Genomic DNA, 13,196 nt, shown 5'->3' with positions numbered 1-13,196 from the left:
CTGTACCATCACTCATTCATATATCTTTATGTACATATTCTTTATCCCTTTACACTGTGTATAAGACAGTAGTTTTGGAATTGTTAGGTTAGATTACTTGTTGGTTATTACTGCATTGTCGGAACTAGAAGTACAAGCATTTCGCTACACTCGCATTAACATCTGCTAACCATGTGTATGTGACAAATACAATTTCATAAAAAATGATCAACTCATTCTAAAGACTGTTGACATCTACTGGAAGCCCTGGGAACTGCAATCTGGGAGGTATTCCATTGATTTCCCCATAGACAGGCATTTCAATGAGTGGTTAGCTCCAAAAAAAATTCAGGATGGATTCTCCTCGGGTTTTTGCCTGTCGTATCAGTTCTGTTTTACTCACATACATTATTTTAACAGTTTTGGGAAACTTTAGAGTGTTTTCTATCCAATACTACCAATTATATGCATATCCTAGCTTCTGGGCCTGAATAACAGGCAGTTTACTTTGGGCACCTCAGTCATCCAAACTTCTGAATACTGCCCCCTATCCCTAACAAGTTTTTAACAAACATTGGATTAAAACAACCTCATATTTTGGGTTCTTGAAGAATCAATGGATATATAATTAAATGATATGTCCAAAAATGGAAGTAGCAACTGAAGACTACCCCTTTAAGACACAGTGACATGTCACAGATAGCTCCTTTAAAGGCAAGAGGTCAAATCACAGATAGCCCATTTAATACAAGAGGGCATGTCACAGATAACCACTTTAGGGCAACGCCACATGTCAGCCCCTTTAAGACAAGGCCACATGTAACAGATAGCCCCTTTAAGACAAGGCCACATGTAACAGATAGCCCCTTTAAGACAAGGCCACATGTAACAGATAGCCCCTTTAAGACAAGGCCACATGTAACAGATAGCCCCTTTAAGATAAGGCCACATGTAACAGATAGCCCCTTAAAGACAAGGCCACATGTAACAGATAGCCCCTTTAAGACAAGGCCACATGTCAATTACAATTTTTTACTGCCATTCCTCCTATTCAAAAACCAACTGCCATTCCAGCATGACAACGCAACAGAACGGTTGTTGAACTAGCCTATCAATATGCACGCCATTTTTCTATGTAAGTTTTGATTATTTAATTCAAAATATAGGAAGACAAAGTCAAACCATAAACTTTAGGCTAGATAGATAAATAGATTGTAGATAGATTTTACTCAAATTTGAGCACTGTTTGTAGGCAAACGTTAGCTAGCTAGCGAGACAGGATAAAGCTAGGCTAATTTAATTAGCCACTTTACAAGCTCGCCGGCTAACTCTTATTTGTTTTACTGAATATGCCTAATAGATCTACAAACCAAGCCTGACATAGTCAATTAGCTCCTTGTTCCTTTTATGTCAGTCTGGAGTCAGATGAGGGGAATGTGTTTCATGAAGCCATTGCTGACCTCTGTTCAATGCACGTAACTGGCAGTGGGATAACCGAGAGGAGGTAGGTATCTACATTATATACAATACATTATTTATAATTTATGATTCAATAGCCTTGTTATCGATTCACATGACTTTTAACACACTATGGTTTGCGCAGTCTGGCAGTAACCCAGAACTATCAGAGGCAGAGGATCTCTATTGGACGCTGCTGACAACAACTGCGTGTCAACTGTTCTTCGACATCATCATAATTACATGACTACATAGCATCCTGTCTTAATTTCGGGCAGATTAAATCATGTTTCTGAAGATTAACTCGTGTTCTTGATCCTTTGTTCTTCCTCTCAGGAACAAGCCAGACAACAACCCATACTGTACTGTTCTATAGAGAAGTCAGCCAGACAACAACCCATACTGTACTGTTCAATAGAGAAGTCAGCCAGACAACAACCCATATGTCAGGATTTGGCCAGGGTTGTTCCGGGTTTTGGTCACTAGATGCCCCCATTGTGCTTTTTGACCTTATGTTTTTTCCCTTGTTCCCCATTATTATTTGCACCTGTACCTCGTATTCCCTGATTGTATTTAAACCCTTAGTTTCCCTCAGTTCTGTGCTCTGTGTTTGTATGTTAGCACCCAGCCCTAGTGTTCTGTGTTTTCCTGTCGATTCCGGTGGATGCTCTTGTGGAATTCTGTTTTTTTTTTGAGTGTCTCTTGAGGCTTTTTTTGTGCTATACCTACCACCTTTTGGATTTGCCATTTTTGTATTTAAGGACTTCTCCTTTTTACTTTATTAAATACACCGTCTTAAGTACTGCTTTGTCTGCCTCATCTTCTGGGTTCTGCTGACTATTCGTGGCTCAGTTGGTTAAGTGACTGTTTCTCACTCCGGAGACCCAGGTTCGTAACCGGGTCCTGACACCATACTGTACTGTTCTATAGAGAAGTCAGCCAGACAACCCATACTGTACTGTTCTATAGAGAAGTCTGCCAGACAACAACCCATACTGTACTGTTCTATAGAGAAGTCAGCCAGACAACAACCCATACTGTACTGTACTATAGAGAAGTCAGCCAGACAACAACCGATACTGTACTGTTCTATAGAGAAGTCAGCCAGACAACAACCCATACTGTACTGTTCAATAGAGAAGTCAGCCAGACAACAACCGATACTGTACTGTTCTATAGAGAAGTCAGCCAGACAACAACCCATACTGTACTGTTCTATAGAGAAGTCAGCCAGACAACAACCCATACTGTACTGTTCTATAGAGAAGTCAGCCAGACAACAACCGATACTGTACTGTTCTATAGAGAAGTCAGCCAGACAACCCATAGTGTACTGTTCTATAGAGAAGTCAGCCAGCTAACAACCCATACTGTACTGTTCTATAGAGAAGTCAGCCAGACAACAACCCATACTGTACTGTTCTGTAGAGAAGTCAGCCAGACAACCCATACTGTACTGTTCTATAGAGAAGTCAGCCAGACAACCCATACTGTACTGTTCTATAGAGAAGTCAGCTAGACAACCCATACTGTACTGTTCTGTAGAGAAGTCAGCCAGACAACCCATACTGTACTGTTCTATAGAGAAGTCAGCCAGACAACAACCCATACTGTACTGTTCTATAGAGAAGTCAGCCAGACAACCCATACTGTACTGTTCTATAGAGAAGTCAGCCAGACAACCCATACTGTACTGTTCTATAGAGAAGTCAGCCAGACAACCCATACTGTAGTCTACTGTTTCAATAAGATGTCAGCCAGAGTTGACTGCAGGAATGTCCACCAGGGAGTTGGTACAAAGATTGACGTGGGTCATCATTCAAACAAAGAGAGGCCACATTTGCATGTTTCCAAACTATGTTTGCATATAATAACAATCTCAAAACCATGCTGGTGTTCTTTTGTCCGTTGTTTAATTGTTTATTTTATTATATGCTTAGCTACTACTTATTGGTAGAGTCCATAATTCATAAATGGACCATACAGGGTTCTAAGCGATATATACCTTTTTGGTTTTACATGGAACCTTTTTGGTTCTACATGGAACCTTTTCGGTTCTACATGGTTCTACATGGAACCTTTTTGGTTCTACATGCAATCAACATTCAACACACACACACACACACACACACACACACACACACACACACACACACACACACACACACACACACACACACACACACACACACACACACACACACACACACACACTCTCAGACTAAGATACAGACTGGATAAACAATAACATTCATGACCACCTACATCCACAGGCCCCAGTCAAATTACAACGTACAGCAGGCTGGCAGTCAGAAAACTACAGTGTCTACAGATGTCGGGTCTTAATTTGACCCATGAGAGGTCGAACTGATGTTTCCAAGTGGCCACACACTCCTCCAAAGTGTACACAGTTTCTAAGGAATTTCAATGCACTTTTTACGACTCAAAGAAGAAGTCTTCAATTATGAGGTGATTTTTTTTTTGAGCTCTCTAAGTTGTGCCGTTCAGGAACTTGTAGGGACACATCCCTCTATCTCCGCCGTCACGCGATTGTTGTTGTTGTTTACGCGATCCACTCTGGGTCAGATGGGCATCGTCTGAAAGCTTGTTCTGTTGCCAAAACGACTAGCTAATTATTCGTTGTTGTTTTTTATTGTAATTAGCACCATCCTCTTTAAAGGACAAAAATAACATGTACATTCTACACACATTCATCACACATTCTATACACATTCTGCAAACATTCTAGACACATTCTACATACATTCTATACACATTCTACACACATTCTATACACATTCTGCACACATTCTACACACATTCTACATACATTCTATACACATTCTACACACATTCTATACACATTCATCACACATTATATACCCATTCATCACACATTCTATACACATTCTACACACATTCTATACACATTCATCACACATTATATACCCATTCATCACACATTCTATACACATTCTACACACATTCTACACACATTTTACATACATTCTATACACATTCTACACACATTCTATACACATTCATCACACATTATATACCCATTCATCACACATTATATACCCATTCATCACACATTCTATACACATTCAACATACATTCTACACACAATCTACACACATTCTATACACATTCATCACACATTCTACATACATTCTACACACATTCTATACACATTCATCACACATTCTACATACATTCTATACAAATTCTACACACATTCTACACACATTCTTCATACATTCTACATACATTCTACACACATTCTATACACATTCATCACACATTCTACACACATTCGATACACATTCTACACACATTCTACACACATTCTATACACATTCTATACACATTCTACACACATTTTATACACATTCTACACACATTCTATACACATTCTACATACATTCTATATACATTCTACACACATTCTACACACATTCTACACACATTCTACACACATTTTACACACATTCTACACACATTCTATACACATTCTACATACATTCTATATACATTCTACACACATTCTACACACATTCTATACACATTCTACACACATTCTACACACATTCTACACACATTCTACACACATTCTACATACATTCTATACACATTCTACACACATTCTATACACATTCATCACACATTATATACCCATTCATCACACATTCTATACACATTCTACACACATTCTATACACATTCATCACACATTATATACCCATTCATCACACATTCTATACACATTCTACACACATTCTACACACATTTTACATACATTCTATACACATTCTACACACATTCTATACACATTCATCACACATTATACACCCATTCATCACACATTATATACCCATTCATCACACATTCTATACACATTCTACACACATTCTACACACATTTTACATACATTCTATACACATTCTACACACATTCTATACACATTCATCACACATTATATACCCATTCATCACACATTCTATACACATTCAACATACATTCTACACACAATCTACACACATTCTATACACATTCATCACACATTCTACATACATTCTACACACATTCTATACACATTCATCACACATTCTACATACATTCTATACAAATTCTACACACATTCTACACACATTCTTCATACATTCTACATACATTCTACACACATTCTATACACATTCATCACACATTCTACACACATTCGATACACATTCTACACACATTCTACACACATTCTATACACATTCTATACACATTCTACACACATTTTATACACATTCTAGACACATTCTATACACATTCTACATACATTCTATATACATTCTACACACATTCTACACACATTCTATATACATTCTACACACATTCTACACACATTCTACACACATTTTACACACATTCTACACACATTCTATACACATTCTACATACATTCTATATACATTCTACACACATTCTACACACATTCTATACACATTCTATACACATTCTACATACATTCTATACACATTCTATACACATTACATACAGTCTCCCCCTTTTGCCCTCAGAGCAAACTAGATTTTTGTGTCTTGCCCATTCACCCTCTGAACAGCACACATACACAATCCCTGTCTCCACTGTATCAAGAGTCAAAAGTCCTTCTTTTACCCGTCTCCTCCTCTTCATCTACACTGTTTGTAGCGGATTGAGTTGCTAGGGTTATGGGTTACGGTTAGGGGAAGGGTTAGGGTCAGGGTTAGGGTCAGGGTTAGGGTCAGGGTTAGTTCTGGGTGCTGTGTTGACACACTGCTACCGTATGTCAGTAGTAGATGATTCTGGGTGCTGTGTTGACACACTTTAGGGTTAAGCTTAGGGTTAGTGTTAAGTTTAGGAGGTTGGGGTTAAGTTTAGGGTTAGGGATTTGGGGTTAAGGTTAGGGTTAGGGGTTTGGGGTTAAGGTTAGGGTTAGGGGTTTGGGGTTAAGTTTAGGGTTAGGGGTTTGGGGTTAAGGTTAGGGTTAGGGGTTTGGGGTTAGGTTTAGGGTTAGGGGTTTGGGGTTAAGGTTAGGGTTAGGGGTTAAGTTTAGGGTTAGGGGTTTGGGGTTAAGGTTAGGGTTAGGGGTTTGGGGTTAAGTTTAGGGTTAGGGGTTTGGGGTTAAGGTTAGGGTTAGGGGTTTGGGGTTAAGGTTAGGGTTAGGGGTTTGGGGTTAAGTTTAGGGTTAGGGGTTTGGGGTTAAGGTTAGGGTTAGGGGTTTGGGGTTAAGTTTAGGGTTAGGGGTTTGGGGTTAAGGTTAGGGTTAGGGGTTTGGGGTTAGGTTTACGGTTAGGGGTTTGGGGTTAAGGTTAGGGTTAGGGGTTTGGGGTTAAGTTTAGGGTTAGGGGTTTGGGGTTAAGGTTAGGGTTAGGGGTTTGGGGTTAAGGTTAGGGTTAGGGGTTTGGGGTTAAGGTTAGGGTTAGGGGTTTGGGGTTAAGTTTAGGGTTAGGGGTTTGGGGTTAAGGTTATGCTTATGGTCAAGTTACAGGTTATGGTGAGATTAAGGGTTAATGTTATGATTAGATTTAGGGTTAAGGGTTAATGTTAGGATTAGATTTAGGGTTAGGGGTTAGGGAAAGCAGGATTTTGGATAGGAATCAATTATTTGGTCCCCACAAGGATAGCAATACAGAACTCTGTGTGTGTGTGTGTGTGTGTGTGTGTGTGTGTGTGTGTGTGTGTGTGTGTGTGTGTGTGTGTGTGTGTGTGTGTGTGTGTGTGTGTGTGTGTGTGTGTGTGTGTGTGTGTGTGTGTGTGTGAGACGTGGTCTCTCTCATGTTAAACAGAACCACATATTCAGCCAATCTGTTATCTCCGTAGGGGCTGATATGTGTTCATGCACCCCTGCTCTGCCCAGGTATTGGCCCAAACGGCACCCTATTCCCTATGGGTTCCGGTCAAAAGTAGTGCACTACGTAGGGAATAGGGTGCAGTTTAGGACGAGCCAACGAGGGGCTTAGTCTGCTCGAATGTTTACCCACATCTTCACACCGCAGATATATGTTTACAAAATTTCATTTCTCATATGGCTTCGAGGCATAATGTACATTTCACACCGAACGTTTCCATCAGACGATACGATGAGCAATAAACTACTGACATTCTGCTGTAGATCAGTGGATCTCATTTGCTGAAGCTCTGAAAGGCTCAGTCCTTAATTCAAGAATCAATTGGTGTACGTCATTCATTTAAATGATGTCTGTAAATATCACTGTTTGGACTACGCTACGCTGTCGTGGTCCGATGTCATTTTGGTCTCTTTAGAATCCAGCAATCGTTTTTTCTTCTTCTGCAGATTAGCGAATGTAATTGGGAAGTGGGGGGTACATCAAACACTATATGATGTTGGGGTCTAGTGGGTTCTCAATTTAGATGGAAATTAACCATCAGGTTGTTAAGTAGGACGACAGCACAGGCAGGTGGTCGTCTCAGTCCTCTTATCATTCATTATGCTAAACATAAAGTCTTTAAATTAAGATTTTGGGAATCCCTCCCTTCCTCCATCCCTCCCTCCATTCCTTTCTCCTTCCTTCCTTCCTTCCTTCCTTCCTTCCTTCCTTCCTTCCTTCCTTCCTTCCTTCCTTCCTTCCTTCCTTCCTTCCTTCCTTCCTTCCTTCCCCTCCTCCTTATCTCCCTCCCCCCTCCCCCCTCCCTACATCCCCTCCTCCCTACCTCCCTCCCCCCCTCCTCCCTAACTGTCCACCTCCCTATTCACCCCCGGTTGCCAGCTAGGTTTCTGTTTTCAGTTCATCATTGCGGTTAGGTTCAGTTGTTGGACACGTTTTACAACAGCTTGAGGACAGATCAGTTCATGTTCCTCTATTGTTCTGTCACCCTTCATTTTAGGAGCTGTTCTCTGCCCAGAAGCAGAGAGGTGAGAGAGGGACAGCGAGAGAAAGAGCGAGAGAGAGAGCGAGAGAGCGAGCGAGAGAGAGAGAGAGAGAGAGAGAGAGAGAGAGAGAGAGAGAGAGAGAGAGAGAGAGAGTGTTGCAGGGCACAAACACAGTACAGACTCAGTGAGCATGGCCAGGCTATTTTCCCCAACACACATAACACCCATCGTTTGAAACGTTTCTGATTGTTTATTATCTATTTCACTTACTGAGGCAGCGTAAACATATTCTTTCCTTTTCCCATTCCCAATAAAGCCCATTGCATTGAGAGGAACAGAGAGACAACAAGAGAGAGACAAAGAGAGAGAGAGAGAGAGAGAGAGAGAGAGAGAGGGATTGAGAGAAAGAGAGCAAGAGAGAGAGAAACAGAGAGAGAGAGAGAGAGAGGGGTATTGAGAGAAAGAGAGCAAGTGAGAGAGAAACAGCGAGAAAAATAAGGAGAGAGAGAGGGATTGAGAGAAAGAGAGCAAGAGAGAGAGAGACAGAGAGAAAGAGAAGGAGAGAGAGGGATTGAGAGAAAGAGAGCAAGAGAGAGAGAGACAGAGAGAGACAGAGAGAAAGAGAAGGAGAGAGAGAGGGATTGAGAGAAAGAGAGCAAGAGAGAGAGACAGAGAGAGACAGAGAGAAAGAGAAGGAGAGAGATAGGGATTGAGAGAAAGAGAGCAAGAGAGAGAGAGACAGAGAGAGACAGAGAGAAAGAGAAGGAGAGAGAGAGGGATTGAGAGAAAGAGAGAAAGAGAGAGAGAGACAGAGAGAAAGAGAAGGAGAGAGAGAGGGATTGAGAGAAAGAGAGCAAGAGAGAGAGAGACAGAGAGAGACAGAGAGAAAGAGAAGGAGAGAGAGAGGGATTGAGAGAGAGAGAGAGAGACAGAGAGAGACAGAGAGAAAGAGAAGGAGAGAGAGAGGGATTGAGAGAAAGAGAGCAAGAGAGAGAGAGACAGAGAGAGACAGAGAGAGACAGAGAGAAAGAGAAGGAGAGAGAGAGGGATTGAGAGAAAGAGAGCAAGAGAGAGAGATACAGAGAGAGACAGAGAGAAAGAGAAGGAGAGAGAGAGGGATTGAGAGAGAGAGAGAGACAGAGAGAGACAGAGAGAAAGAGAAGGAGAGAGAGAGACAGAGAGACAGAGAGAAAGAGAAGGAGAGAGAGAGACAGAGAGACAGAGAGAAAGAGAAGGAGAGAGAGAGACAGAGAGACAGAGAGAAAGAGAAGGAGAGAGAGAGACAGAGAGACAGAGAGAAAGAGAAGGAGAGAGAGATAGCATTTCTAGGGCAACAATCAGTATAATTGTCCTGGTACCGTCTGACACTAGCAATCTGCTGAAAGCCCTGCAGGCCCAGAGGCCCAGGTGTAGCTAAGGATTACACTGCTGGAGGACAGGTGACACACACACGAACCTGGACGTACGCAGGCACGCATAACACACACACAAACACAGTGTATGGTGACTCATGCAGAGAAAAGACTCAAGCAGAATGGTCAACAAGATAGCACAGTCTGACTTCCTGTCGCGACGTCCTTGGACAAAACGTCTATTTTTGACGGGTAAACTGACTTCATCTCCCAACGTAAAATGTGTTAAAAATAGGTACATAGAACCAACTTTACGGTTAAGCATTCAGCAATTAATTCCGACTGGGTTCATTTAAAAAGGGGAAGGTTTGGGATGGAGGAGGCTGATAAACAGCTTCCATCTCCAGGCCATCAGACTGTTAAACAGTCATCACTAGCCGGCCTCCGCCCAGCCCTGAACCTTAGAAACCATTACTAGCAGGCCTCCGCCCAGCCCTGAACCTTAGAAACCGTTACTAGCCGGCCTCCGCCCAGCCCTGAACCTTAGACCCCGTTACTAGCCGGCCTCCGCCCAGCCCTGAACCTTAGACCCCGTTACTAGCCGGCCTCCGCCCAGCCCTGATCCTTAGACCCCGTTACTAGCCGGCCTCCGCCCAGCCCTGAACCTTAGAAACCGTTACTAGCTGGCCTCCGCCCAGCCCTGAACCTTAGACCCCGTTACTAGCCGGCCTCCGCCCAGCCCTGAACCTTAGACCCCGTTACTAGCCGGCCTCCGCCCAGCCCTGAACCTTAGACCCCGTTACTAGCCGGCCTCCGCCCAGCCCTGAACCTTAGACCCCGTTACTAGCCGGCCTCCGCCCAGCCCTGAACCTTAGAAACCGTTACTAGCTGGCCTCCGCCCAGCCCTGAACCTTAGAAACCATTACTAGCCGGCCTCCGCCCAGCCCTGAACCTTAGAAACCATTACTAGCCGGCCTCCGCCCAGCCCTGAACCTTAGAAACCATTTCTAGCCGGCCTCCGCCCAGCCCTGAACCTTAGAAACCGTTACTAGCCGCCCTCCGCCCAGCCCTGAACCTTAGAAACCGTTACTAGCCAGCCTCCGCCCAGCCCTGAACCTTAGAAACCGTTACTAGCCGGCCTCCGCCCAGCCCTGAACCTTAGAAACCGTTACTAGCCGGCTACCACATGGTACTCTACCCTGCATCTCATTATTCCATCTATTTTGTGATGTGCACCAGTCCCTCTTGCAGCAAAGCTCCCCCACAACATGATGCTGCCACCCCCTTGCTTCACGGTTGATATGGTGTTCTTCGGCTTGCAAGCATACCCCTTTTTCCTCCAAACATAACATTCTAATTTTGTTTCATCAAGACCAGAGGACATCAAGACCAAAAAGTACAATCTTTGTCCCCATGTGCAGTTGCAAACCGTAGTCTGGCTTTTTTATTGCGGCTTCCTTGCTGATCGGCCTTTCAGGTTATTTCAGGTTATGTCGATATAACTGTGGATATAGATACTTTTGTACCTGTTTTCTCCAGCATCTTCACAAGGTCCTTTGCTGTTGTTCTGGGATTGATTTGCACTTGTCGCAACAAAGTACGTTCATCTCTAGGAGACAGAACGAGTCTCCTTCCTGAGCAGCATGACGGCTGCGTGGTCCCATGGTGTTTATACTTGCGTATTATTGTTTGTACAGATGAACGTGGTACCTTCAGGCGTTTGGAAATTGCTCCCAAGGATGTACCAGAATTGTGGCGGTCTACAATGTTTTTTCTGAGGTCTTGGCGGATTTCTTTAGATTTTCCCATGATGTCAAGCAAAGAGGCACTGAGTTTGAAGGTAGGCCTTGAAATACATGCACAGGTAAATGATGTCTCCTCAAATGATGTAAATTAATTATCAGAAGCTTCTACAGCCATGACATCATTTTATGGAATTTTCCAAGCTGTTTAAAGGCAGAGTTACCTTAGTGTATGTAAACTTCTGACCCACTGGAATTGTGATACAGTGAAATAATGTGTCTGTAAACAATTGTTGGAAAAATTACTTCTGTCATGCACAAAGTAGATGTCTCTCTCTCTCTCTGTCTCTCTCTCTTTCTCTCTCTCTCTCTCTCTCTCTCTCTCTCTCTCTCTCTCTCTCTCTCTCTCTCTCTCTCTCTCTCTCTCTCTCTCTCTCTCTCTCTCTCTCTTTGTCTCTCTCTCTCTTTGCCTCTCTCTCTCTTTGCCTCTCTCTCTCTCTCTCTCTCTCCCTCTCTCTCTTTGTCTCTCTCTCTCCTTGCCTCTCTCTCTCTTTGCCTCTCTCTCTTCTCTCTCTCTCTCTCTCTTCTTTCTCTCTCTCTCTCTGTCTCTCTCTCTCTCTCTCTCTCTCTCTCTCTCTCTCTCTCTTTGTCTCTCTCTCTTTGCCTCTCTCTCTCTTTGCCTCTCTCTCTCTCTCTCTCTCTTTGTCTCTCTCTCTCTTTGCCTCTCTCTCTCTTTGCCTCTCTCTCTCTCTCTCTCTTTGTCTCTCTCTTGTTGTCTCTCTGTTCCTCTCAATGCAATGGGCTTTATTGGGAATGGGAAAAGGAAAGAATATGTTTACGCTGCCTCAGTAAGTGAAATAGATAATAAACAATCAGAAACATTTCAAATGATGTTTGTTATGTGTGTTGGGGAAAATATTTGTGGAGTGATTGAAAATCAGTTTTAATGACTCCAACCTAAGTGTATGTAAACTTTCGACTAGCTAACAACAACAAAAAACGTATTCAAGCAAAATCTCCTACAATGCATCTATCTCAATATAAGTCCCACCATGCAACTATCTCAGTCTCACAGTATAAAAGTATCCCACAATGCATCTATCTCAATATAAGTCCCACCATGCAACTATCTCAGTATAAGTCCCACCATGCAACTATCTCAGTCTCACAGTATAAAAGTATCCCACAATGCATCTATCTCAGTCTAACAATATAACACTATCCCATCATGCATCTATCTCAGTCTAACAATATAACACTATCCCATCATGCATCTATCTCAGTCTCACAGTATAACACTATCCCATCATGCATCTATCTCAGTCTCACAGTATAAAAGTATCCCACAATGCATCTATCTCAGTCTAACAATATAACACTATCCCATCATGCATCTATCTCAGTCTAACAATATAACACTATCCCATCATGCATCTATCTCAGTCTAACAATATAACACTATCCCATCATGCATCTATCTCAGTCTCACAGTATCACAGTATAAAAGTATCCCACAATGCATCTATCTCAGTCTAACAATATAACACTATCCCATCATGCATCTATCTCAGTCTAACAATATAACACTATCCCATCATGCATCTATCTCAGTCTAACAATATAACACTATCCCATCATGCATCTATCTCAGTCTAACAATATAACACTATCCCATCATGCATCTATCTCAGTCTAACAATATAACACTCTCCCATCATGCATCTATCTCAGTCTAACAATATAACACTATCCCATCATGCATCTATCTCAGTCTAACAATATAACACTATCCCATCATGCAT

General features: G+C 42.4%; 1 protein-coding gene across 1 annotated transcript in view; it reads left to right on the top strand.

The window, feature by feature from the left end:
• The window catches only part of LOC135559427 (uncharacterized), a 74,376-nt gene that overhangs the window by 24,322 nt on the left and 36,858 nt on the right, over positions 1 to 13,196 (top strand). The window contains exons 2-3 of the mRNA XM_064993579.1: positions 4,187 to 5,059; positions 5,452 to 5,651. Coding sequence (XP_064849651.1) covers positions 4,187 to 5,059; positions 5,452 to 5,651 — 1,073 coding nt within the window. The remainder of the gene's footprint in view (positions 1 to 4,186; positions 5,060 to 5,451; positions 5,652 to 13,196) is intronic.

Source organism: Oncorhynchus masou, chromosome 18 (assembly GCF_036934945.1).
Source record: "Oncorhynchus masou masou isolate Uvic2021 chromosome 18, UVic_Omas_1.1, whole genome shotgun sequence".
Classification (NCBI taxonomy): Eukaryota; Metazoa; Chordata; class Actinopteri; order Salmoniformes; family Salmonidae; genus Oncorhynchus; species Oncorhynchus masou.
This window is presented reverse-complemented; position numbering and strand designations above follow the sequence as displayed.